We start from the raw sequence: 24,192 nt of genomic DNA, 5'->3' as shown, positions 1-24,192 counted from the left end.
TTCGCAACTGGCAGTTGCTTCGTCAGGAAAGAGGGAAGGAGAGGGAAAAATGAAAGGATGTGGGTTTTAAGGGAGAGGGTAAGGAGTCATTCCAATCCCGGGAGCGGAAAGACTTACCTTAGGGGGAATAAAGGATAGGTATATACTCGTGCGCGCGCGCCCACACACACAAACACACACACACATATCCATCCATACATATAGAGACACAAGCAGAGATATTTAAAGGCAAAGCAAGAAGATTCCATATTACTAAAACTTTTCTAGTTTTCAGAACCTTAAACTGGGAAATAGAAGAATGGATCAATGGTAATGGAACATTATGGACTATCGTCACTTAGCTGATGGCACTGTAATGTTTGCTCCAGTGCACATGAATTTTGATAACTAATAGAAGAATTTAACAAAGATACAAGCACACAGCACATGTTTCCCGATATGTCACTGGCTCAAAGACTTTTTAAGTAACAGAACCCAGTATGTTGTCAATGACAGCGAGTTTTCAACAGAGACAATGGTATTGTAGGGAGTGTCCCAGGGAAGTGTGATTGGACTGCAGTTATTTTTCTATACCTATAAATTATTTGGTGGACAGGGTGAGCAGCAGTCAGCAGCTGTTTGCTGATGATGCTGTGGTGTACAGGAAGGTGTCATAATTCAGTGGAGGGTACAATTATGACAATATTATGAAATGCATAGATCAGTACTTACTATATAGCAGAGATGCTGAGCCACAGATAGGCACAACAAAAGACAGTCAAACAAGTAAACTTTTGGCCAAAAAGGCCTTAATCAGAATTAGACAACATACATCATACACACTCGCACAAATGCACTGTGTGTGTGTGTGTGTGTGTGTGTGTGTGTTTTGTCTAATCCTGATGAAAGCCTTTTTGGCTGAAAGCTTACTTGTTGACAGTCTTTTTGTTGTGCCTATATCTCACTCAGCATCTCCATTTTATGGTGGGCGGCACTCTATCCTTTTCATAATATTATCATCATCCTATCCTGTATTTTGCACTGTAGGAGGATACAACATGACAAACAAAATTTACAGTTGATATGATGAATGACAGCTACTGGTAAATGTAGAAAAATGTACGTTAATGCAAAGGAGTAGGAACAACAAACCCTAAAGGTCGAATACAGCAATAGTGGTGTGCTGCTTGATGCAGCCACATCAATCAAATATTTAAGGAAAATATAACAAAGTGATTTGAAATGGATTGAGCATGTAGAGCTTGTAGCAGGGAAGGTGAATGGTTGACTTCAGGTTATGGGGAGAATTTTAGGAAAGGGTGGTTCATCTGTAAAGAAGATCACATGTAGGACACTAGTGCAATTCATTCTTGAGTACTGCTCAAGTGCTTGTGATTTGTACCACGTCAGACTGAAGGAAGTCATCGAAGCAGTTCAGAGGCATGCTGCCAGATTTGTTACCAGTAGGTTTAACAACACATGAGTATGAGAGAGATGCTTCAAAAATCCAAATGGGAATCCCTGGAGGGAAGATGATGTTCTGAGGAATAATATTGAGAAAATTTAGAGAACCACCATTTTAAGTTGACTGCAGAATGATTTTGCTGCCGCCAATGTTGATTTTGAGTAAAGACCTTGAAGAGAGGAGAAATTAGGGCTCTTATGGAGGCATATACACAGTCATTTTTCCCTCACTCTATTTGCAAGTGGAACAGCAAAGAAAATGGTACAGGGCACCCTGCACCACTCTCTATACGGTGGATTGTGTAATATGTATGTATGTAGACATAGATGTAGGTACAGAAGGTTGGAAGTAGGCCTAAAAATCAATGATAATATGACTGAAACAAATTATTCAATACATTGAAATATTATACCACAAATTAACAATGAAATCATAGAATGAGTTAAAGAGTCTTTGTATTTATGGCTATTGAAGAGTATAAACAGATAAATAAAAATGTTTGGAAGTGCTTTTCATAGGGTACATAAAGTTTTCAAAATGAAGAGCCCATTGTGCTTGAGATGGAGAGTTTGCTGTAAGTGTGTACTGCCAGTTATGGCTTATGGCAATGAGACATGGAGTTATAATGTGAAAACCACTCAAAGACTGGAGGGAAGCTAAGTAGACTAAGGAGGGATGCGGGATTGAATTACTATGAGAAGAAAGAAAACAAACAACTGGATTGGGAATCAAGTGGGGTGAGAAGTCTAAATTATGACATAATCAACATGAAATGGAGGTTGGTGAAACATTTAGCTGGCTAATGGAACACATAAAGACCAAGGAAATTCTTTGCTGGATTCTAAGACATCAAGATAAAAGAAAAGACTGAGTCTACAACATAAATGAAGGAAGGTATATGGAATTAGAAAATATCCAGAAACAATACGGATGTACGTGGCTGAAGATTGCAGTGCATGGGGCAAGAGATGACTAATAGCTGACAGTAACTACAATGACAACAAAAACAAAGAACAGCAGCTAGTACTTCAATTTTTGCTGTTCTTTGCTTATTTGTCATGTGACTATTTGCTTTTTTCTGTTGCATAAGCTCTTGCCTTCTTTCATTGATCAGTTTAATGATTTAGCATGTCCACCATATGACTGTAACATTTCTGTGGACTTAATGACCAAACGTGACTTTAGTCAGACTGCTGCAATTTTTCTTAGTCTGCTAACATGATATTCATGAAATGTTTGTTCTATTTTGTGGTATCACTGATTAGTTGCAGATTTGTGATGAGTGGCTTTGTGCCAGTTGGTAAGCCAATTTGAGCTTACAGGTTTGCACAACATTTCCATATGCTAAAGTGTTTTTATCTAATACATGAGAAAGGACTGCTTCAGTCTCTAATGGTCTTGTCATCAATAGGACTCTGAACTCTAATCTTCCTTCCTGAGCAGTGTCTCATATAGTGTGATAGCAAGAAGTAGTGGCTTTGTTGATAAGAGTGGGGATTGGCAAGGAGAGAAATAACTCAAAGGTTCCCAATCACAGTGCATCAAAGTTTTCCAGTGTGCTGGAGCTACATAGATGCCAAGGCAATGAACTGTCTCATTCATTCTGAAAGGATATGAGTGGCTGACTTGTGTAGCAAAATTAACAGCTAAGAGCTTTCACAGCTAGCAGAACTTATAATAATTATGTGGATAAATGGCACTGGAGATACCCTACCCTGTTCACACATAAGGGAAATTCTCCCTGACAGATAAGTCTACAGTAATCAGACACCCCCAGTTTCAAATACTCTGCAGAATAGAAATCTTACCTAGAAATACTCATGGCATTTAATGTTGTCCATAACATCCAAGCTAGCCCCAGAAGTGTGGAACAACAGTGTCAAAACTGGATTTGTTGTTCAAGAATTAGGTTCTGCACTTGAACGTAACACAGAATTTCATTAGGCATGACAAATGTGCTGAGCCACTTTGGAAACTGCTGACTGTAAACTGATCAGCCAATGCAATTTTGTCAAATAAAGACATGTTTGGAGACTGTGACTGTTATATGAAATAAATTGCTGATGGTGTACTGCACTGCACTGCATTTTAGCGTCTTTGACACTCATATACCTTTTAAGATATGTATTTGCTTTTGTAAGTTGTTAATCAGAACATGTGGTGCACATTGAAAATTTGTTTTGTGACTAAATGAAAGTGGTTTACTACGCTGAGCAACATCCTTGAGAATTTATTTCATTGCAAGAAAACTGCAGAAACAAATTCATCAGATGGACATTTCATGTAACTTGAATTCAAACAAAAATATGTAGTACACCCATTTGGTTACATGTTTAGTTAGTTAGTTAGTTATATTACTTGGTCCATGGATCATGAACACGATTCTTTCGTAATGATGTGGAATGTGTCAAAGTTTACAATTGTGAATTACTGTTTATCCTAGGACAACTCACAGGAAACCAATGTATAATTTGTTTTGGTGAAAGCATGAAAAAACAGTCTGATGATGAATTGTGAAAAATTTGAAACCAGTAATGGTATTTTTTAAATAAAGTAACCTAAAACCAATTGTGACTGGTTTTCTGTAGGCCTTCAACAATTTATGATCAGCCAATAATTCATAGCAATGCATTTCCTTGCCTGCCTTGGCCTATCTAAATTTGCTTGGATAGTGGCTAGCAGAGCTGTGTTTGATCAATATTTTATTTAAATTTACTATAAGATGACATGAATGATGCAGCACCAACAGTTATTATATAGTAACCTTACTTCAGTCACTATCCCATGTAGCTTATACAGTTACAACTGGTTTTAACATAATAGCCATCTTCAGACAGCCTCATCCAATGCTTTTGCATAACCTGATAGTCCCAACACAACAAGCAGCTACAGAGCCAGAGTAAGACTACACATGAAAGACATATCTTGATTGATTTATGATCCCTCCAGCCATGTTTATACCCTTAATACGACAGCAAGAGTATGCCAAAGAGTACACTTTTATTGTATTCTTAGTATTGAAGTTCCTATTTGTTATACTGTGGCTACTGGAAAGGGGGAGAAATAAATGATAAGACTAACTGAACATGGCTGAGATGTAGAATCTGGATAAAGATTTATAAATCATATCCAATTTGGAATGTTGATAAAGTTGCTACACACTTGTTGGATACTGTCATTTTCGTTTCTGTCAGTCTGAAGCAGTTGCTTGAGTTGTTGATCTGTTGAACTGTATGGTCCTCCTGCTGTATTTACATTGAGGACACACAACTAAGTAAGAACATCTTCTGTCAATTTTAGCTCAATTTCATGTACAGTATGGTAAGAAACAGTTGAAAAGCTTGTAAGGCTGTTGCTGGGTAAACTGTACTGAGAAATAATTGTTAAGAAAAAAATTCAAATCTTTGCACTGTTTCTGGGTTAATTAGCATTGAAGTTAATGAATCAGGCCATTGCAAGTGTAAATTCAAGTTGCCCACCACACAAAATTAATGTCAGTTGTTCTCATACCATAGTGCACAAGACTGACCAGTCTTCGGCTTGAGTTTGATGTCCAATTTTTGTCCTGCTCTCTTCATCGATTTTAGAAAACAAAATGAATAACATGTTTGGTGACCTGTCTCTGACAGATTGCTTGAATATGTGCACACAACCATCCGATTGGATAATGTCAAAGCTAATTAACTCGGAAATGGCAGAATGTATCAGACCCTTTTTCTTATCAATTATTTCTCAGCACATCCTATCCTGAAACACAAATACAAGCTTTTCAGGCTGTTCCTGACCACCCTGTGTTTGTTGTTACGAATAACTTTTAGACACTATCAATAATACAGTAAAACTGTTCTGCAACAACTGACTGAATCATTTTTTTCATTTGGTTGTTTCCATCATCAGCTACTGCAGTGTATGACAGTCAAGATGCAGAAGTTCTCTATAGTGAAGGAATATTTGTTGTTAGACAATGAATGCTTGTAGTTAGAAAATATTTCAAAATTGCTGAAACAACTAGAATGTGTACTTCAATATTTTTCTTTAGTTTCAAAATGAATCTAAAAAGTCAACACATGAATATCAATAGTTCACAAATGGACATTAAGCTTGGTATAATAACAGTACAAAATATTGCCATATAGGCCGAGTGTGGGTTCTAATCATTGTATGGCAGCAAAATTTGTTAGATACTCTTATGTGTCAATGTGGAACCAATTCACAATGAAAAAACAAAATTAGATGCAATTTGCATATCTGACACTGTGAATGCAAGGAAGATGTACAGAAATGTTTCCATATGTAATGGATTAGGAACAGGATGTGAGCAGAAAAGGTCAAACAAGAGTGAAAGGTATAATGCTGATTTTATTATTAACTGCCACTTACACAACTTGTTCAATATGAGCACTGGAGATCAGATATGCATCTGGTCGCCAAAATTGGAATTAATTTCTTTCCAGTTTAAATTGGTTCCACATTAATGCATTAGCGCATCTAGCAAGTTTCACTGTCATACAATAATTACGGCCCACAGTGGAACTCCATCAATAGCTGCACTGTAATTATAACCAACCATATAAGTTAACGACAGTATGTGATGTGACAGTGGCAATAAGTGGATGAATCGTCAGATGATTTTCAACTAGCTGACAAACCTGGCATTACCTGAATATTTTGCCAATTTTATATTAGAAACAAAAACAAAAAATGGACTGCATCACACACACACACACACACACACACAAATGCACCAAAACGCACCTCACACAGACATGACACACTGTTAGCTGGAGCCAGAGTGGGAGCAGCAGGGCATTATGAGAGAGGCAACTAGGTAGGCATAAAGTGAAGCTGGGGCAGAGAGGGGGAGGGAAAACAGGGTACGGGTGGGGGCAGTAAAGTGCTGCTGGGAGCATGCAGGGGTGAGGTGAAGAGTGGGGCAGCTAGGTGCAATCAGGAAGTTAGAAGGAGAGCAGGGGAGAGATTGGGGGGGGGGGGGGGGGTCAACAGAAAAGAAGAGACATAAAAAGATGAATGTGTTGGTGGGATAGAGAGTTCTGTAGTGTTGGAATGGGAACTGGGAAGGGGCTTGATGGGTAAGGATGATGACTAACGAAGGTTGAGGTCAGGTGGGTTATGGGAATGTAGGATACATTGCAGGAAGAATTCCCACTTGCACTATTCAGAAAAGCTGGTGTTAGTGGAAAGGATCAAGATAGCACAGGCTGTGAAGCAGTCATTGAAATAAAGGACATCATGTTGGGTGGCATGTTCAGCAATAGGGTGGTCCAGTTGTTTCTTGGCTACAGATTGTCGGTGACCGTTCATGCAGACAGATAGCTGTTGGTTGTCAAGCCCATGTAGAATGCAGCACAGTGGTTGCAGCTTAGCTTGTATATCACATGATTGGTTTCACAGGCAGCTCTGCCTTTGATGGGATAGGTGATGTTTATAGCAGGACTGGAGTAAGTGGTGTTGGGAGGATGTATGGGACAGGTCTTGCATCTAGGTCTGCTACAGGAAGACAGGTGTTGGGTGGCTGGAAAGATAAGACACGAGAGATCTGTTATACAAGATGTCTTTCATTTCAATTATTGCTTCACAGCTTGTGCCAGGTAGATCCTTCCCACCAACATCAGTTTTCTGAACTGCACAGGTGGGAACTCTCCGTGCAATATACCCTAGGTTTCCATAACCCTCCTGGCCTCAATCTTCATTAGTCAATATTCTTACCCATCTAGCCCCTTCCCTGTTCCCATTCCAGCACTACACAGCCCTCTATCCCACCAACATACCCACTCTTTTTACTTCTCTTGTTTTCCACTAACTCCCCCCCCCCCTCCCCCATCCTGCTATCCCTCCCCCTCCTCACTCCAGCCTCCTCCTCACCCCCATCTGGATGCCTCTCCCATAATACCCTGCTGCTTGCAGTCTGGCTCCAGCTGCCAGAGACTTTGGTCATATGTGTGTGAGGTGCATTTATGTGTCTATTTTTGACAAAGATGTTTTTGGCCAAAAGCTAACTTTCTGACAGTCTTTTTTTTTTGTGGCTTTCTGCAACTCAGCATCCCTGCTATGTGGTGAGTAGCAAATATCATTTTCATTATATTATTATATTCCAAACCAGATTTTCCATTGTTTAAAGGTATAAGCAGAATACTCCAGACAGTTTCTGTACGCTGGGCACAGCTGCTTTGCACGTCTACAACACGATTTTGTAACACTCTCTACGGCAATGCCACTTCATAGCTCTCTAGAGGGCTATTGTTTTCACTTACAGTCATTTGCGCTCCACTGTTGAAAGCTATCAAAAGCACAACCAGGTGTAAGGGATTTCCTTAAGTTGACTCGATGTAGGAATGTCTTACTAGTAAAGTACAGGGTGACAATTATTGAACTACATGAAGAAAAAAAGAAAATGTAAATTAGTATGCATACACTTCATTCAACATGAAAACATCACTACATATATTCAGATTTATGTCGTGACATGCTCAATATGCCTGCATTGGCAATGATTTGGTGCTGGCGAATAGTGAAATTCTGCATGTCCTTCTGAAGAGTTGGAACATCGACACAGCTGATGACCTCCTGAATGGTTGTTTTCAGCTCAGCATTTGTTTTGGGGTTATTGCTGTACATCTTGTCTTTAATATAGCCCACAAAAAGGAGGCACATGTGTTCAGATCTGGAGAATACGGCAGCCAATCGAGGCCCATGCCAGTGGCCTCTGAATACGGTCCCCAAAGTGCTCCTCCAGGACATCAAATATTCTCCTGTTTTGATGGGGTTGAGCTCCGTCTTGCATGAACCAGATCTTGTCAAAATCAGGATCACTGTGGATAATGGGGATGAAATCCTCTTCTGAAAGCTACACGTATTGTTTGGTAGCCACCGTGCCACCAAGGAATAGTGCATTGATTATTCCATGACTGGATATTGCACATCACACAGTCACCTGTTGAGAGTAAAGAGACTTCTCAACCATAAAATGCAGATTCTCAGTCCCCCAAATATGCCAATTTTGCTTATTGATGAACCCATCCAAATGAAAATGGGCTTCATCACTAAACCAAACCATACAGTGCATGTTAATTCCCATCATGTCCTGTGGCCAACCATGCAGTTTGAACATACTGATGCAAACCGTTCAGAAGTTATGACAATTTTATTTCATATAGTTCAATATAATAGTATTATAACTTCATGAAAGATGTGGTATTTCTTCATGTGTGTCAGTATTTATGATGTCATACCTCTTGAACTATATGTTGTATGATAATGTATTTATGTAGGTACATTCAGCAGCATATGAGGATAATGTCTGCAAAATATGTTGTGAGAAGAGTTAATAGCACATAAGTAATAAATTTAAACATCATGCATGATGTAGCTGTTTTTCATGAATCTCATTGTTTATGACATCATATCTCCTGAAGTATAATAGGAAGGTGGCTCTTAGTCCTACACTGACTGTTGCCTAACAGTAAGGGATATGTGTACCAAGTTTGATTGAAATTAGTCCAGTGGTTTAGGAGGAGATGTGGAAACACACACACACACACACACACACACACACACACACACACACACACACACATCCATTTTTATCCATTTTTATAACATGCATGGATCTGTATAAACACATTCTTAAAAAACATTCTTCCTAGAGGCCTCCTGCTACATTTATGTCGGGAATGCATGACTTCAGTGAAGCTTAGATCAGCTGTGTATACATATTGTAACTAATAAATTTTAGATTCTGTTAATTATTAAGTAAAATTGTTCAATCATGTTAATTATATTTTAGCTAGTTTAGCAACCTCTGCTTCGCTTACATAGACTGTATGGCCTACAGAGATCTGTTTGCTTTTATTTAATCAAATTTTTATGTTGTTCACAAATTACAACACCTTCTAAGATTTTCACACAAATTAAGGCCATATAAACATGGTCTTTTCTGAATGTACTTCTGACCAAAAAGGATCCTGGTAGCGGGAGTCCAAAGTTTTTGTTGATCATGCCTTTTGCATTCCTTTGGAAATATTTCCATAGCAACTTTCATCCCCTAACAAATATTTCTTTACATCTAACCAAGAAGTGAAATATTTATTTTCATAAATTTAACTTGAAAATTTTTTAATGTAACAAAATATTTTCTTATAAATCTTCATCCTCTGTTGCATTTCCTTAAGGATTGAATTTCCAGAAACATGTATTTTTTAATTTCTAACCGAGAAGGCAAATACTAATTGTCATAGATGTATCCTTAAAAAATCCTATAGCAGGTCTTTAGTAAATATTTATTTTCAAAATAGCTTTCACCCAGTATTTTATCCCCTTGGTGGTTGAGTTTTCAACACTGCTGACACATATCAGTTTTCATAGTTCTAGCTTCAAAATTCCCTTAATAGCGACATACTTTCAAAAAGCCTTCCATTTCCTATTTCTCCCCCATAGAGGTGGAATTTCAGATAATCCCTTCATAAATAATGCCTACAGTATAAGATCCACACCCTCTCCAAACTTCAAGTTTCTATCCTTAGCAATTTCGGCTGTGTGATGATGCGACAGTGAATCAATCTGACACTATTTCACCCCCTTAGAGGTTGAATTTCAAAAAACAGTGACTTGTGCATGTTTTATTTTAACAGAGATGACAAATACAATGAAGTATTTCCATAAAAACCTCCATCCCTGACTTCACCCCCATAAGGGTTGAATGTCCAAAAACAGAGAAACACATATTTGTTATTTCTAACTGAGAAGCCAAAGTTAAATTTTCACAGATTTAGCTTTAAAAATGCTTTCATAATAAAATATTTTCATAAAAATTTAATCTCTTATTTCATCCACATTGGGGTTCAGTTTCAAAAACACTGAAACATGTATTTTTTATTTGTAACCGAGAAGTTAGATACCAGTGTTCATAGATTTAGCTTCAAAAATACTTTAGTAGTTCTTTAATTATGACACTATTTCACCACCTAAGGGTCAAATTGCCAAAAAGGCTGAAATGTGTGTTTCTTTTTCTGACCGAGAAACCAAATACCTATTTTCAAAGCTTAGGATCAGAATTGCCTTAATAGCAACATATCTAATAATAATAATAAAATTTAAAAAAATATAATAATCCGTTCTTAAACAATGCCTGAAGTATAAAATCCACACCTTTTCCAAATCGGAAGTTTCTATCCTTAGCAGTTTTGGGTGGGTGATGATGAGTCAGTCTGTCTGTCAGTCAGGAAATTACCTTTAATATAGAGATATTAGAGATTAACTGTGGGTGAACCATCCATTGCACAACTTACTGTGAAATCTCAAATTAATCCACACAAAAGTTTGCATCCTACTGTGTGAATAAAGTTTTAGGGTGCATTAAGGTTACAGAGTGGCTGTAGTAGTCTAGTGAGAACAGTACTAGACTCAGACCCTGGAGATTTTTCCTCATTCCAGTCCCTCGAGGGTGGCGGCAGACCCACTCAGCCTGCTTTCAAATGAGTACCAGGGATCTTTCCTTGTGGTACAAGTTGACTGCGGATATTGGCCCTCAACCTTCTCCTCCTGATGCCTTGGTGAAAAAAGTCTGCACTCTACCTGCAGTCAGGCCAATAACCCAGTCACAGGCTTGCGCAATGGAAGGATACAGAAGTTGTAATGTTGTTCTGGGACAAATTCTGAGCCTAATGACAAGTAGCTTCAGAGAGTCCAGCCTGAGGGTATATAAGGGCCAACATAATGCTGGAGGGAGAAAAAATGCACTGAAGCAGTGGAACTGAGTGGATGTCCTGACTCAGTGATAAGCAGAAGCAGGTAAAAGGGGCAGTGTAGGCTGAAAAAGCAGTGGCAGATGAAGCAGCAACAGAAGTGAAGCTCTCCAGGAGCCCATCAGACTTGCATCTATAATCTGACAAGGTGTTTTTAATACTCAATAGGAAAATTGCTGAGTCTAAAGCTCCAGTAACCTTGGGTTGCAATTCCTCAGTGGGTCTTTCCACTTCTCTGTTAGCCAGCTTCAGTGTCAGTGGACTGTTCACATTGGATCAGACAAGGGGTACTCACAGAGGGTATGCCAATGGGACAGTGAGTTGATGTGAACAGAGAGTACATAAGATATATTATTTACTTGCTTGGGTACTTGATCACTTGCTTTTTAAGCATATACTGCCACTTGTTGGACTTTTTTTAAAGTGATATCTGTTGAATTTTGTTAGTTGATATAGTTTCAGAATGTGAATCACACTTGCAGTTGTAATGTCCCTATGTAATGTAATATGATTGTAATATTCTGGCTGTGAGTACCAGCAATGATGCACTACTGTAATTTGATACGACAGTGCTCTTTGCTTTGATAACAATGCTCTTTGCTGGGGGAAAAAAAGGAGCATCTACTATTTCTTGTAATTGTTGGAGATAAGTCTGCATATAAAAGTAATTTGAAGTGTGGAGGTCAACATGTAATTGTGATTATCAAAAATAAAAATTGAATTTGTGGAAAAAAGAAGGTTAATATTGTTTACGAACTTTTATTCGACATTGGATCCCCTCATACGTTCATAAAAACTATTATTGTGTTCAGCAATACAGTACACAGAGATTTCTTCATGAATTAATCATAGTGGGCCATCTGCTACTATCACGGTCTGAATGATGCACTATATTTTGCTGTCAGTTTGTATGTTCAAGACGTTCCCTATGCGACCAGTTTGTTAGTCAGAAGATATCATACTGTCACTGTTGTTGAACCTTATCATTTTGAAAGTGTTTCCTGAAAAGAAAATCTTATGGTGACTGTGAATATTGTAGCAGATAAGGGAGACGGCATCTTCATCGTGAGTTGTAGCAGTTTTGTCTGACTTTGCCTGGCATTCTCTGAGAACCGGAGAAGCAGAAACCCCTGACGACAAACTCATCCTGTACCTAACCTGATCTTTCCTTACAGCAGCCATGAAGAAAACAATTTCATCTATAGTCAAATTTCTTTCACAAATTGTTTGTGATAGACAGGTAAAAATTTTATAATGTGCGCATCTAGGCACAAAATTCAAAAGACAGCTTTTTTAAATGCAGGATCTGTCTTATCTTTGTCAAACAGTAAGTTAGTTAATTAATTAATTTTTCCTTATGAGTAGCACTTCACAGTCTTGTATAATGTACTGAATTTACCTTCATGATTACTTCTGGTTCAGTCATGTGATTTCTTCCATTTCCATGCTACTGAGCATTTTGACATTTTTATCCAAAGTTCACAGTAAAGTGAATGCCTTTTTATAAACATGGATGAAAAACTGACCTACGAGCGACTTATTGGCACTCAACAGCAAGCAAATAAGCAACAACAGTAACAGTGTCGACAGATGATAAGTTGATGATAATGATTTAACTATGCCAAAAAGATTGAATATTTCCACTCAGAACTGAAGATGTCAGGGGTCAGGTGACTGTTCACTGTTTTTGTTTGGTTGCTCCCACAGACTGGTTTCACTCAAAAAGAATGAATGAATAATAATCTAAGTGGCACATAAAACTGCAAACTACTTAATCGATTCTTTTTACATTCTGTTGGTATGATACACTTATTTTACTGAAAACAGTGAATGAATAGTCTAACCTACATGCAAAACTAAAACTGAATGAATCAATTGTTGTCATTTGATCTCTCCTATAGACTGGTTTCACTAAAAAAAATCAATGAATAATTCAACTGATACACACAACTACAGCTGAATGAGCTGATTGTTTTTCAACAACTGAATGTATCAATTGTTTTCATTTGATTGTTCTCATAATCAGCTACTGCAGTGTATGACAGCCAGCATGCATAAGTTCTCTAAAGTGAGGTAACACCTGTTGTTGGGCAAGACATACTTGTAGTTAAATGATCTGTCAACATTTGCTGAAACAACTGGAGTTTAAAAAATGAATCTAAAAAGCTGACACATGAATATCAATTTTTCACAAATGGTTTTATGTTTGATGCTATATCAATATAAAATATTGATTGTTTTGTTTGAATACCCAGTTAATAACAGAAATTCATGTGGTCAGTTGGCTGACTTGGTGGAGATCATTGGTCTCATTGGATTGTGTCAAGGATGGGGAGGGAAGTTGGCCGTGCCCTTTCAAAGGAACTATTCTGGCATTTTCCTGAAGGAAAGTGATGTGACAGTGACAATAAGCAAATGAATCCTCAATTTATTTACAACATATAGAAATACATTCTTGAACAACAGTGTTGCATTCTTAACAGTGTTGTAAAAATAGATTGCTGCTTCCCATAAAGAAGAAGTATTAAGTTCCCCAATTAAAAGACACTTACACAAACATTGGAAACTACACATATGAATATTGACAATGTAGGAAAGCTTTCCACTAGAACCTTCATCAGCAAAAGAGAAACACACCCCATTCACATACACAAGCAAGCGCACCTCATGTACACATGACTGCCAACTCCAGCGACTCAGGGCAGAATGCAACTATCACGTGGGATGGCAGCAGCAATCTTGAGAAGATAGGGAAAGGGAAAGGACAGTAGTGTATGGATGAGAGGGGGGGGGGGAGGGTGGAGTGGGGGGAGGAGGACAGATGAAAGTTGTCTAGTGGAGTGTGCAGGAACTAGAATGCCAACAGGAGCAGCATCAGGAGGGTTTGAGGCAGGGAGGTGGGGAAAAACGGAGTGATAAGGTGAGGAGTGGGGAAAGATGGGTGGGTCTATTGCAGAGGGTGGCAAACAAAGAGGCTGGGAGACAAGAATGGGGAGAAGATAGGACAGAGGGGGTGGAAACTGTTGGGTGGAGTGTGTGGGGACAGTGTAATATCATAGGTTGAGGATAATTACTGGAACAGAGAATGTGTAGTAACCATAACTACCGTCAGTACTGTTTAGAAAAAAAAAAAGCTGATGGTCGAGGGGAGGATACATATGGCTTGGGTATGTGTATGAATGATGTGTGTTTCTCTCTTTCTGATGAAGGCTGTGGCTAAGAGCTTTGTGTAAGTGTCTTTTAACAGTGCCTGTCTGCAACTTAACGTGTCATCTTTATGGTAAGTAGCAATCAATCTTTTTCTACATTACTGATATTCCTAAATGGAGTTTCCATTTTTTATTGTTGCATTCTTCCTAGAGGCACATACATTGTTTGTTCTTCCCAACAGTAAACGAGTGAATAGTTGAGTCATAAACAGACATGAAACAAAATCATGTAGAAAATGATGTAAAATCTTAAAAATGACATAATCCTTGAAAAACTAAGTACAGTATGGTACCAACAGGACCAAAAAGGCAAAATTAAATTTACATTTGGGGTTTTAGAACTTGTGAACAGCATGTGGCACATAAGGAAAAATATATTTTATGTGAACAAACCCTGGACATTGCTAATAAACCATAATGAAGTGAATTAAAGCTGCTGATCAGCTTAGATGTGAAAATACTATACATATGTGCTGTCCCATTAAGAAGATATCCATGGCGACAGTTTTGTCTTGGAAACGTTGTCTTCCTGTGGAATGAAAAAGTTCTCCTCCCTGTTTCCACATCACTAGGTGTTTACATCTTCATAACTTCATAGACCTCAAATGGCTACTGGTGTAACAGAACACATGTTTGACAAAACACATTGGAAAGAAGCTTACTTCTTCAAATTTCTAATAATGGTTAGCAACTGTAAGGTGCTAATTTCTAGTACTGTACTGTGTTACATTTCTTTTCATTTGTTGCATGTGTGTTCATTTGTAGTGTTGCTACTGATCGCCACACATTGATAGAAGTAGGAAGATGTGACCACTGGAACTACTGCCAACCCATGTGAGTTAACAGTGTGTGATACTCATTGAGTAATTGTTGAACAACAGCCTTAACTGCAAATAAGCACCATATTTGAGGACGAACATCTCTATAATGTGGTGTCATGAAACCCAGCTGATCATTACAGCATGAGTGTTGTAAGTAGTGAATGAAGTTATTTCTCAATTTTTCCATAATCAGTAATGAGTTGTAAAAGAGTAATGGTGCATGAATGAGGTTTACTTGAATGTCATACATTGTGAGGCACACAAGAATAGTAAATAGAGTGAAGAATTGACTGATTTTTTGTTCCTCATAAACAAATGAAAACCAAGAATGAGAGTGAGAAAACCATAAAATATACCACCTACAATGAAATATAACAAGAAAAGTGTGAGTCAGACTCACAAATCTCTCTTAAAATTGTACAGATAGAGGAAATATAGAACTAGCCAGTACCTTTGCTGCTTGAAGAGCTTTGATAAAAAGGACAGTAGTCTTCTCATCAGTATATCATGTCATAACCATAGTCAAGTCTAAATCTTTAATTAGTGTGTCAATGAAGTGCAATGCTCAACAACAAAAGAACACCTATATACAGTGAGAACAGAACTGTACTCCTGGAATGTGCGTGCTCCCATTTACATAAACACTGAATATTCCAAAATATACAAACATTAGACATGTAAGAAATTTCTAGAAATTATAATTGTACATAAAAAGAAATAGCTGCTGGTGTTCATGTTTGAGCTGGTGCCCCACATCATGCCAGCCAGCAATACTAACTGCTACCCACTGTTTGTAGCACAGGCTGTGGCAGTATTTCCAGTGTCAGAAATCACTTTGAAAAAAAGAGATTGGCAATTCCCTAAACCGTAAAATTTTGTTGTATTCGTGGCCACCTGACAAAAAATGTGATTTAAAGAATGGTATAGACAATATAAAAAGAACATTACATATAGACTATCTGTCATTATATCCATGATTGGTGTATTTTAAAGCAGTTAAAAGTACACTTAGTAAATCATGTATGCTGTTTCAAGATAATATACGACAGTCATCAAGGCACATTCATAAGCTGTCCATTCACTAATTTCAAATAAGTTTCATGAATACACAAAACTGCAAATGCATTCCAAATGACATAAAGATGCAGTTAAAAAGTCAAGTAATGATGTTAATCGGGTATCCCAGTCTGATATTTTGACAGCCTGCCAGGAGGCATGGATGTAGATGATAAGCTGCTAGATGGAGCCCCATTAATCTGCAAGTACTGCTGACACCACCACAGTGCTATGCATAGGCAAGCCCACCGGCTTGGCCTATTGGTGCTCATGGAAGTCCTATAAAGCCAGCAGGGCAAAGGGTCAGACCGCAGTTGTGTTCTGACAGCGCTCATCATTGTTTATGTATTCAACATTGCTCTGGTCACTGATAGTTGCTATGTCTTGTTATCAGATTTGGTTTTGCTCTCTGGTCTTGTTATCTCATCGTGTGATGTGTGGTGTCAGTCATCCCTGCCCTGTTGTGTGTGTCTGCATTGGACTGGAAATTCCCTGTTGACGCTGTCAGCCTATTGGCTGGTGCGCTCTGGTATCACTTGATTCCAGTTACTAGAGTTCATGTTATGACTAGAGACCAGGTTGTTGTTGTTGTTGTTGTTGTGGTCTTAAGTCCTGAGACTGGTTTGATGCAGCTCTTCACACTACTCTATCCTGTGCAAGCTTCTTCATCTCCCTGTACCTACTGCAACCTAAATCCTTCTGAATCTGCTTAGTGTATTCATCTCTTGGTCTCCCTCTACAATTTTTACCCTCCACGCTGCCCTCCAATACTAAACTGGTGATCCCTTGATGCCTCAGAACATGTCCTACCAACTGATCCTTTCTTCTAGTCAAGTTGTGCCACAAACTTCTCTTCTCCCCAATCCCGTTCAATACTTCCTCATTAGTTATGTGATCTACCGATCTAATCTTCAGCATTCTTCTGTAGCACCACATTTCGAAAGCTTCTACACTTTAAGCGTGTCATTTTCTAACCTAATTCCCTCAGCATCACCCGACTTAATTCGACTACATTCCATTATCCTTGTTTTGCTTTTGTTGATGTTCATCTTATATCCAACTTTTAAGACACTGTCCATTCTGTTCAACTGCTCTTCCAAGTCCTTTGCTGTTTCTGACAGAATTACAATGTCATCGGTGAACCTCAAAGTTTTTATTTCTTCTCCATGGATTTTAATACCTACTCCAAATTTTTCTTTTGTTTCCTTCACTGCTTGCTCAATATACAGATTGAATAACATTGGGGAGAGACTAAAACCCTGTCTCACTCCCTTCCCAACCACAGCTTTCCTTTCATGCCCCTCGACTCATATAACTGCCACTGTTTTCTGTACAAATTGTAAATAGCCTCTCTTTCACTCACACCATACTTAAATAAGTTTAAAAACTGGCATTCAGGGCAAATGATCAGCACTACACAGTATTGAGATAGAAGTACCCTGAGGCCTAATGCCCCTACCGTTTAACCTCTTCATTGACAGGTTAGGTTAGGTTAGTGTTGTTTAACGTCCCGTCGACAACGAGGTCATTAGAGACGGAGCGCAAGCTCGGGTTAGGGAAGGATGGGGAAGGAAATCGGCCGTGCCCTTTCAAAGGAACCATCCCGGCATTTGCCTGAAATGATTTAGGGAAATCACGGAAAACCTAAATCAGGATGGCCGGAGACGGGATTGAACAGTCGTCCTCCCGAATGCGAGTCCAGTGTGCTAACCACTGCGCCACCTCGCTCGGTTCTTCATTAACAATCTTCTAACTACACATAATATGATGGTCATCATACATGCAGATGACACTGCTATCCAGGCACAGGATTGGAAACCATTAACCAGCAACTCACACCTACAGGCAAAATTCTGGACCGTCAAGCACAGGCTGGACAAATGGCAAGTTAAAGTAATTGTTCAAAAGTGTGGGGCAGCCCTGTTCACATGCAGGCCATGATAACTGAACAAATATGCAGACAGAATAACCTAACACACAGATCCAACATGCTTTTCCAGTATGATCAAATAGCTTGGTGCCTGGCTGGATTGGAAAGTCACTTGGGAGGATGACTTGCAGTACACGACAAACAGACGACATGTGAGTCCCATACTACTTTAACCAATGCTCAACTGGAAAAGCCTTAGAATAAGATGGTGGGTAGTAACATGAAAATGACTCATTTAAGCCTGCTGATGACACAGTTAAATAACTCCTTATTTTAAGTCTGGAAAGCTTGACAACAACCAATAAATAACACACTTTCACAGGTGAAACTTTCCGACTGTAGCCAACAGCTAATGCGCCCCAGACAACACAAATCAGCATACCCCTGTGACATAACAGAATTGCTGGCTGTATCAGCCTATGATGAAACTTGGCAGATAACTACCAGCAACACCAATAATATTGCCTTACAGACTGTCCCACACACCTACTACACTGAAAGACAAGTTTTATAATCAAAATGGTCCATATAATTAGACAGGAACAATTATTCCACACAAGCCAGCCTACGAGACATCACAGGTGCTGATGACTAAGGTAATACATTTAAGAACCATCTACTAGCATGGCCTAATACTAAGCACGAGCTGCCACGAACAGCAAGTAACTTCCATTCTGCCACTCACACTACTACCCAGTCACACACTCACAACAGATTTTCATCCCCTTCTGCAGATGCTGTGGCATTCCAACCATCATGCTTTCTCAGTTGCTTGGTCCACCATCTCGTAGGTGGGACCGTGTGAATGGGTAAATCCAACATTAAGAGATAACATCACAGACCTGTATTCTGTGACTGTACAATAGTACATTAACTATGACAGGGGTGACAGTGAATTTTGGCATGGTCAGCATGAAAGTGTTGGCATGCAGGGCCTCCAATTTTTGTAGGAGGGGCAAAATGAAAAAAAAAGGTGGAGGAAACTAAGTTTCAGATGTCACCAGAAGCAGGACTTTTGTTACTCTATGCAGTGAATCAGTTGTCTGTTTCGGTTGGAAAATGGAATAATTTGTGTGTAAAATTTTTCTGATCAGTCACAGTTTGGACTCTAATTTTATTTGGTGGTTACAAAGATTTTGCTAATTTTTTTGTGTGAATTTTCAATAAAGTGTTTGCATTTTTCAAAAGTTATCGACAGTCAGGATTTCTATTTATTTGTGGCTGATAGATCAGACAGAACTTGTAATTATTTGTGTCAGCCACAGTCGTGACTTACATTTATTTTAGTGCTGCAGTGAACAACTGGGACTTGTATTTACTATTTACTGCTCATTAGCTGAACAATGGTTTATTTGGGGCATCAATGATCATAACTTAAAAATTTTAGTGTTATCTATAACGTAAGAGAGCTCACAATACAGTTAATGGACTTGAATACTATTTATGCACATTCAGTACAGGATTTTGCTGTTAGTACCAGTTCAGGCTCATAATGGATGCCAGTGAACAGTGTTTATGCAGTTTGCTTAACAATAAACTTTCAGTCGTATTACAAACACTTAATTTTGGCTATATACAGTAGCTTGAATTTTCATTATTTATTTACTATGAGGTCTAAGGAAACTGGTTGCTGCTGTCTTGTGCAATCAACTTCCTATACCTCTTAGAGACATAAACAGAACTACGTTTACATCCAATTCTTCTATATTTCAGGGCACAGTTTATGTTAATACCCTGAGTGGTAGAGTCATGATTGAAAGCTGGACCTAGTCATGACACAACACAGTGTACTAGTAGTCTGAGGTATCAGTTACTGTTAGCTTATTATAGTAACGGCAATTGTAGTTCACTGCATGAACAACACATGGCTTTAGGTATGTTCTGCACACCAGACATTCATCTAGGTCTTCATGGAAAAGGAAATGGTGACACTGTTCATACTGTGGGCCATTTCCAATGCAGTTAATGAGCAGAGTGTTTGTCCATTCTACTGTCTGCCATCCCCTCTAGACTAATATTCTAGAAGAATCTGTGATCAACAAGGCATTATACATGAAATAACTTTCCTATCTCCAAACATCTTAAGGTAATGGAAAATATTGTCTTTCGTGTTTTAAAAGAAAACTGGATTAAATAAGTACATCAGTGGAGACATCATTAAAATATGATTCCTACTCCTCTGACTGAGGGATCAGAGATTGAGTGCATCACACCTATAATTCAGCAGAACGCAATCAGAAGTCATACAGTGTGCAGTCTATGTATTACTCTGGATGTCCAACAATAAATTAAGATCCCACCCTTACACTCCATAAAAAAGTGTCTCTTGAGCTGTATAAGAAAGGAGAAAAACTTGACATCTTATCAGTCGCACTGACTGCAAATGAAAATCAACACAATCAATGACAGTGGACAATTACACTGTTGTATGTTCCTCTGTCTATCTACCTCTCGTCCCTGAGCAAGCTGCTACAAGTTCAAAGGCCTGGGATAGTGTAAGTACTTTTATATATAGATGTAGATATAAGTCTATAAGCAGCACTGACATTTTGCTTCCAGAAATGGGCGAGCGATACTGGGTGCCATTTCTATCTCAAAAGTTTTATAGTTTTCTTGAAAGAATTTTCCTCTTGATACAAAAGTAAAAATAAGACTTAAAGAAAATTATTCCACAAGAACAGAAAATGTTGTTAATAATGACATATTAGAAAAAATTAAACATCTTCATTATCTACTTTCTGGTATAAAATATGATTATGATATGGATACAGAGAAGAAACAAGCAAAACTTACAAATATATGTGGGACAATAAATATAAGACTGAAAAACACGACATGAGACATGACTGAAATTGTTTAAGCCGTAACTGTTTGTCCATTACTTTGTGGAAGTGAAGCACATGTTGTGTATAAAAAGCTAGAGAACAGAATTAAGGCAGTAAGGTTGAAATTTCTCAGAACATATGATGAGGAATTCCTCCTTATGCAAGACACCTTTTCACTTTTGTTTTACCCAGACATGTTCCAGCACTATTTGTGTGATCTTCTGTGGGTTAATTTATTTTCTTACTTACATGAAGCTATTGAGTGTTTATGTTGGTAGCCAGTCTGCTACACAATCTACAAGTTGTCATGGCTTTGATGATGTAGTGTTTTCTATGTTTTGGTGAAGTGAATTCGCTGATTCTGTGACTTATGGTCATTTGACAACACACTCCCCATGAATTTTCAAACATGGGAAGAGTTTTGCCACCACTGCGTGTTGTTGTAACAAATGACAGCAAAAACTTGGCCCATGTTTGAAAATTCATAGAAAGTGCATTGTCAAATGGCTATAAGTCACAGAAATTAGCGTGTTCACCTCGCCAAAGCATATGAGAAAACACTACAACTTCAAAGCCATGAGAAGTTGTAGATCGTGTAGCAGACTAACCATCAACATAAATACTCACTAGCTTCAAGTAAGTAAGAAAATAAAATAACCCACTGAAGACAGCACAAATAGTACTGAACCATGTCTGGGTAAAATAAAAATGAAAATAAGTCTTGCATAAGGCAGAATTCCTTGTCATATTTTCATAGCAAGCAAGGGCATAAGAAGAACTGCCACACCACAAGACGATTATCTCTCAGAACAGTGACATAGGGGAAAAATTGACAGCAACAGAACAAAACTGAATGAAGGCATTAGCAGAATGAGCAAATAAAGACTGCCACCTAAGTTTTTCACATACAATATGCAAGTGAGGAAAAGTTGAAGTAGACAGGAAAAAAATTGATGTTAAAATAGGTAAATCCCTACTGTGGGAAGTGAAGAAGAAGAAGAAGCGGGAGGAGGCAGAAGATTAAGAGTCAGAAGAGGAGAGGTGGAGAACAACTCAGGCAAATAGTTCTGCTGTTTGTTTACACTAAAAGACAGATTTCTCAGTTCTATCATAATTACTTTAATTTATATTGGTTCCATGGAATTCATTACAAATCTTCTCAATTAGGGATTTACCAAATAAACAATAAACAGAAATTGTAATTTACCAATACTATAAAAACTTCCACTGAAGTTAAAGTCAAATGTAATTCTAAAATTTCTTAACATTATGATTTTAGTCACAGAAATGCTAAGCTTTTATAAATTGCTTTATAAAAGAAAAATAGGCCACCTGTTTTAAATTTACACTTTCTCCCAAATCACTAAATAATACAATAAATTTCAATTGGAGAAATAGTGCACAATTTAAAATAGTAAGTATCATCATTAATACTTCAAAATCATATAAAATGATTAAAACATGTACTGTAATAAATGAAGAAAAAACTGTTCGACTAACAATTTAGGCGACACATATATCATAAGTAGTTTATCTAGTTCCTCTGACAGCTTACATCTTCTAGAGATGGAAAAATAGCACCTCTCACTCGCAAGAATGCTGAAGGAGACATGGAATGTGGTGTTTCAAAATTAGAGGACACGAAATCAAGTCTCGATAGAAATCTATTTGTATTTGAAGGTTTCACAATGGGGGATATACCAGTGGGCGATAAAATGTCACGGGGCATCATTGGGGATCCATAATGTCTTAAGCTCACAGAAGCACACTGAGGTGTAACTGATGACTCACCCTGCAAAGGACTACCATCATCTAACACAGAAAGTGGGCTGCTGCTATGGAACTGTGGAGATGAAACATAATGTTCACTGAACAACTGACGTTTCAGCATTGACATCCGTATATCAGTGTAGACTTCTTCAAAGAATGTTTCATATGAAGACAACAGAGCTTCTAATTCTTCTGTTAATGTTTTTGGGAAGCTCAATATTGTCTGGGAGCACCTTGTAACTTTTCTGAAACTTTCAGCATTCATTTCCCAGTCATCAGTCTGGGTACCTTGTGAATGCTTTCCGCACACAGTATCACACACGCTGCATTTAGCTAATTTCACCTCAGTTTCAACTTGTTTTTTGTGTAAAGTTAAAGCTTCTTCGACTTCTTCAGGCAGACTTGATGGGAATGTAATGTTTGTTTGTGTCCAAGTAGTGCTAAGATGAATGTCATGTTGAAGAGTTGATGGGTCACAGATATAACTCAAAGAAATGTCCTCATCTGCCCTCATCTCTCCTGTAGCTATTAGAAACGAATTTGTCACTTTGTCAGGTGTAACAAATAAATCTTTAGAGGCATCTTCAAAGAATTTTGAAATTGTTTCTTGTGCTGCTTTTTCTGTTTCAGAGTCCAATGTTTCATCAAGAAATATATCACTTTCATTGATGTCACAAGATGTTAATATTTCCGTTTCTTGACAGGGAATAGATATTGCTTTTTCAATGCTTTTGAAAAGAGAAGGACTGCAAACAGGGTACCTCAATTTGTCCAAATAATTGATATGGAATGGGTTTCTTCTGCCATTATCTGGTGAAGTTCTTGAAAACTCTTCTGAATAACACCCAGTAACTTTTGCACATTCACTGTGTTCTGAAGGGCTGCTCACGTTTGTAGTTTGTGAATATTCATTCATCTCCTTGGCCATTATCAACCACTGCCGTCAGTCAACATCAACTGCGGTTGCAGCTTCTGTAAATACAAGGTTCTAGGTGTAAAAGGAAACACAGTGCATTATGATGTCCACAAAAATTAACGGATTATCAGTGATTAGGTACTTAAACTTATTATACTACCTTACTTTCTTATTTTCGGAAAATTAAAACAAAGAAAGACTTCATTTTAACTGAAACACCACTGCTTCATATTGCTTTAAATGTTTCAAATAAACGTCACCGCCGACGATCGTGTTTTTCGATGTTGCACAAACACATGAATAATTTCGTATTTCTTCTTTATCATTGCATTACTCGACACTATTAATTATTCAGGTCTTTATTATTTTTAAGCGGTAATGAGTGCTATGTAGTGAGACGTCCCCGCTGTAAGGTAAATAAATAAACACCATGGTTCAATCTAATTTTCGTGTTTCATAG

The 24,192-nt window shown here is 38.1% G+C and overlaps 1 protein-coding gene across 2 annotated transcripts; it reads right to left on the bottom strand.

Annotated features, from left to right (window-relative positions):
- Positions 1 to 22,141: 22,141 nt before the first annotated feature.
- Positions 22,142 to 24,188, bottom strand: LOC126330241 (uncharacterized). Of its 2 annotated transcripts, none has more exons than XM_049996341.1 (2): positions 23,893 to 24,188; positions 22,142 to 23,788 (listed from the first exon to the last, which is right to left on the bottom strand). In XM_049996341.1, exon 2 carries the CDS (start codon positions 23,742 to 23,744, stop codon positions 22,581 to 22,583), a length of 1,164 nt encoding a protein of 387 aa, XP_049852298.1. In that variant the 5' UTR covers positions 23,745 to 23,788; positions 23,893 to 24,188; the 3' UTR covers positions 22,142 to 22,580. The 2 variants fall into 2 exon arrangements, with proteins under 2 accessions (XP_049852298.1, XP_049852299.1); XM_049996342.1 differs by having other exon boundaries at positions 23,898 to 24,160.
- Between the last annotated feature and the right edge of the window lie 4 nt (positions 24,189 to 24,192).

Source organism: Schistocerca gregaria, chromosome 2 (genome assembly GCF_023897955.1).
Source record: "Schistocerca gregaria isolate iqSchGreg1 chromosome 2, iqSchGreg1.2, whole genome shotgun sequence".
In the NCBI taxonomy this organism is placed as follows: Eukaryota; Metazoa; Arthropoda; class Insecta; order Orthoptera; family Acrididae; genus Schistocerca; species Schistocerca gregaria.
Note: the sequence above shows the minus strand (reverse complement) of the source record. Positions and strands in the feature narration are given on the sequence as shown.

What these genes read in the sequence shown, in the direction of transcription:
- LOC126330241 (XM_049996341.1), bottom strand. Translation starts at nt 23,744, where the DNA reads ATGGCCAAGGAGATGAATGAATATTCACAAACTACAAACGTGAGCAGC.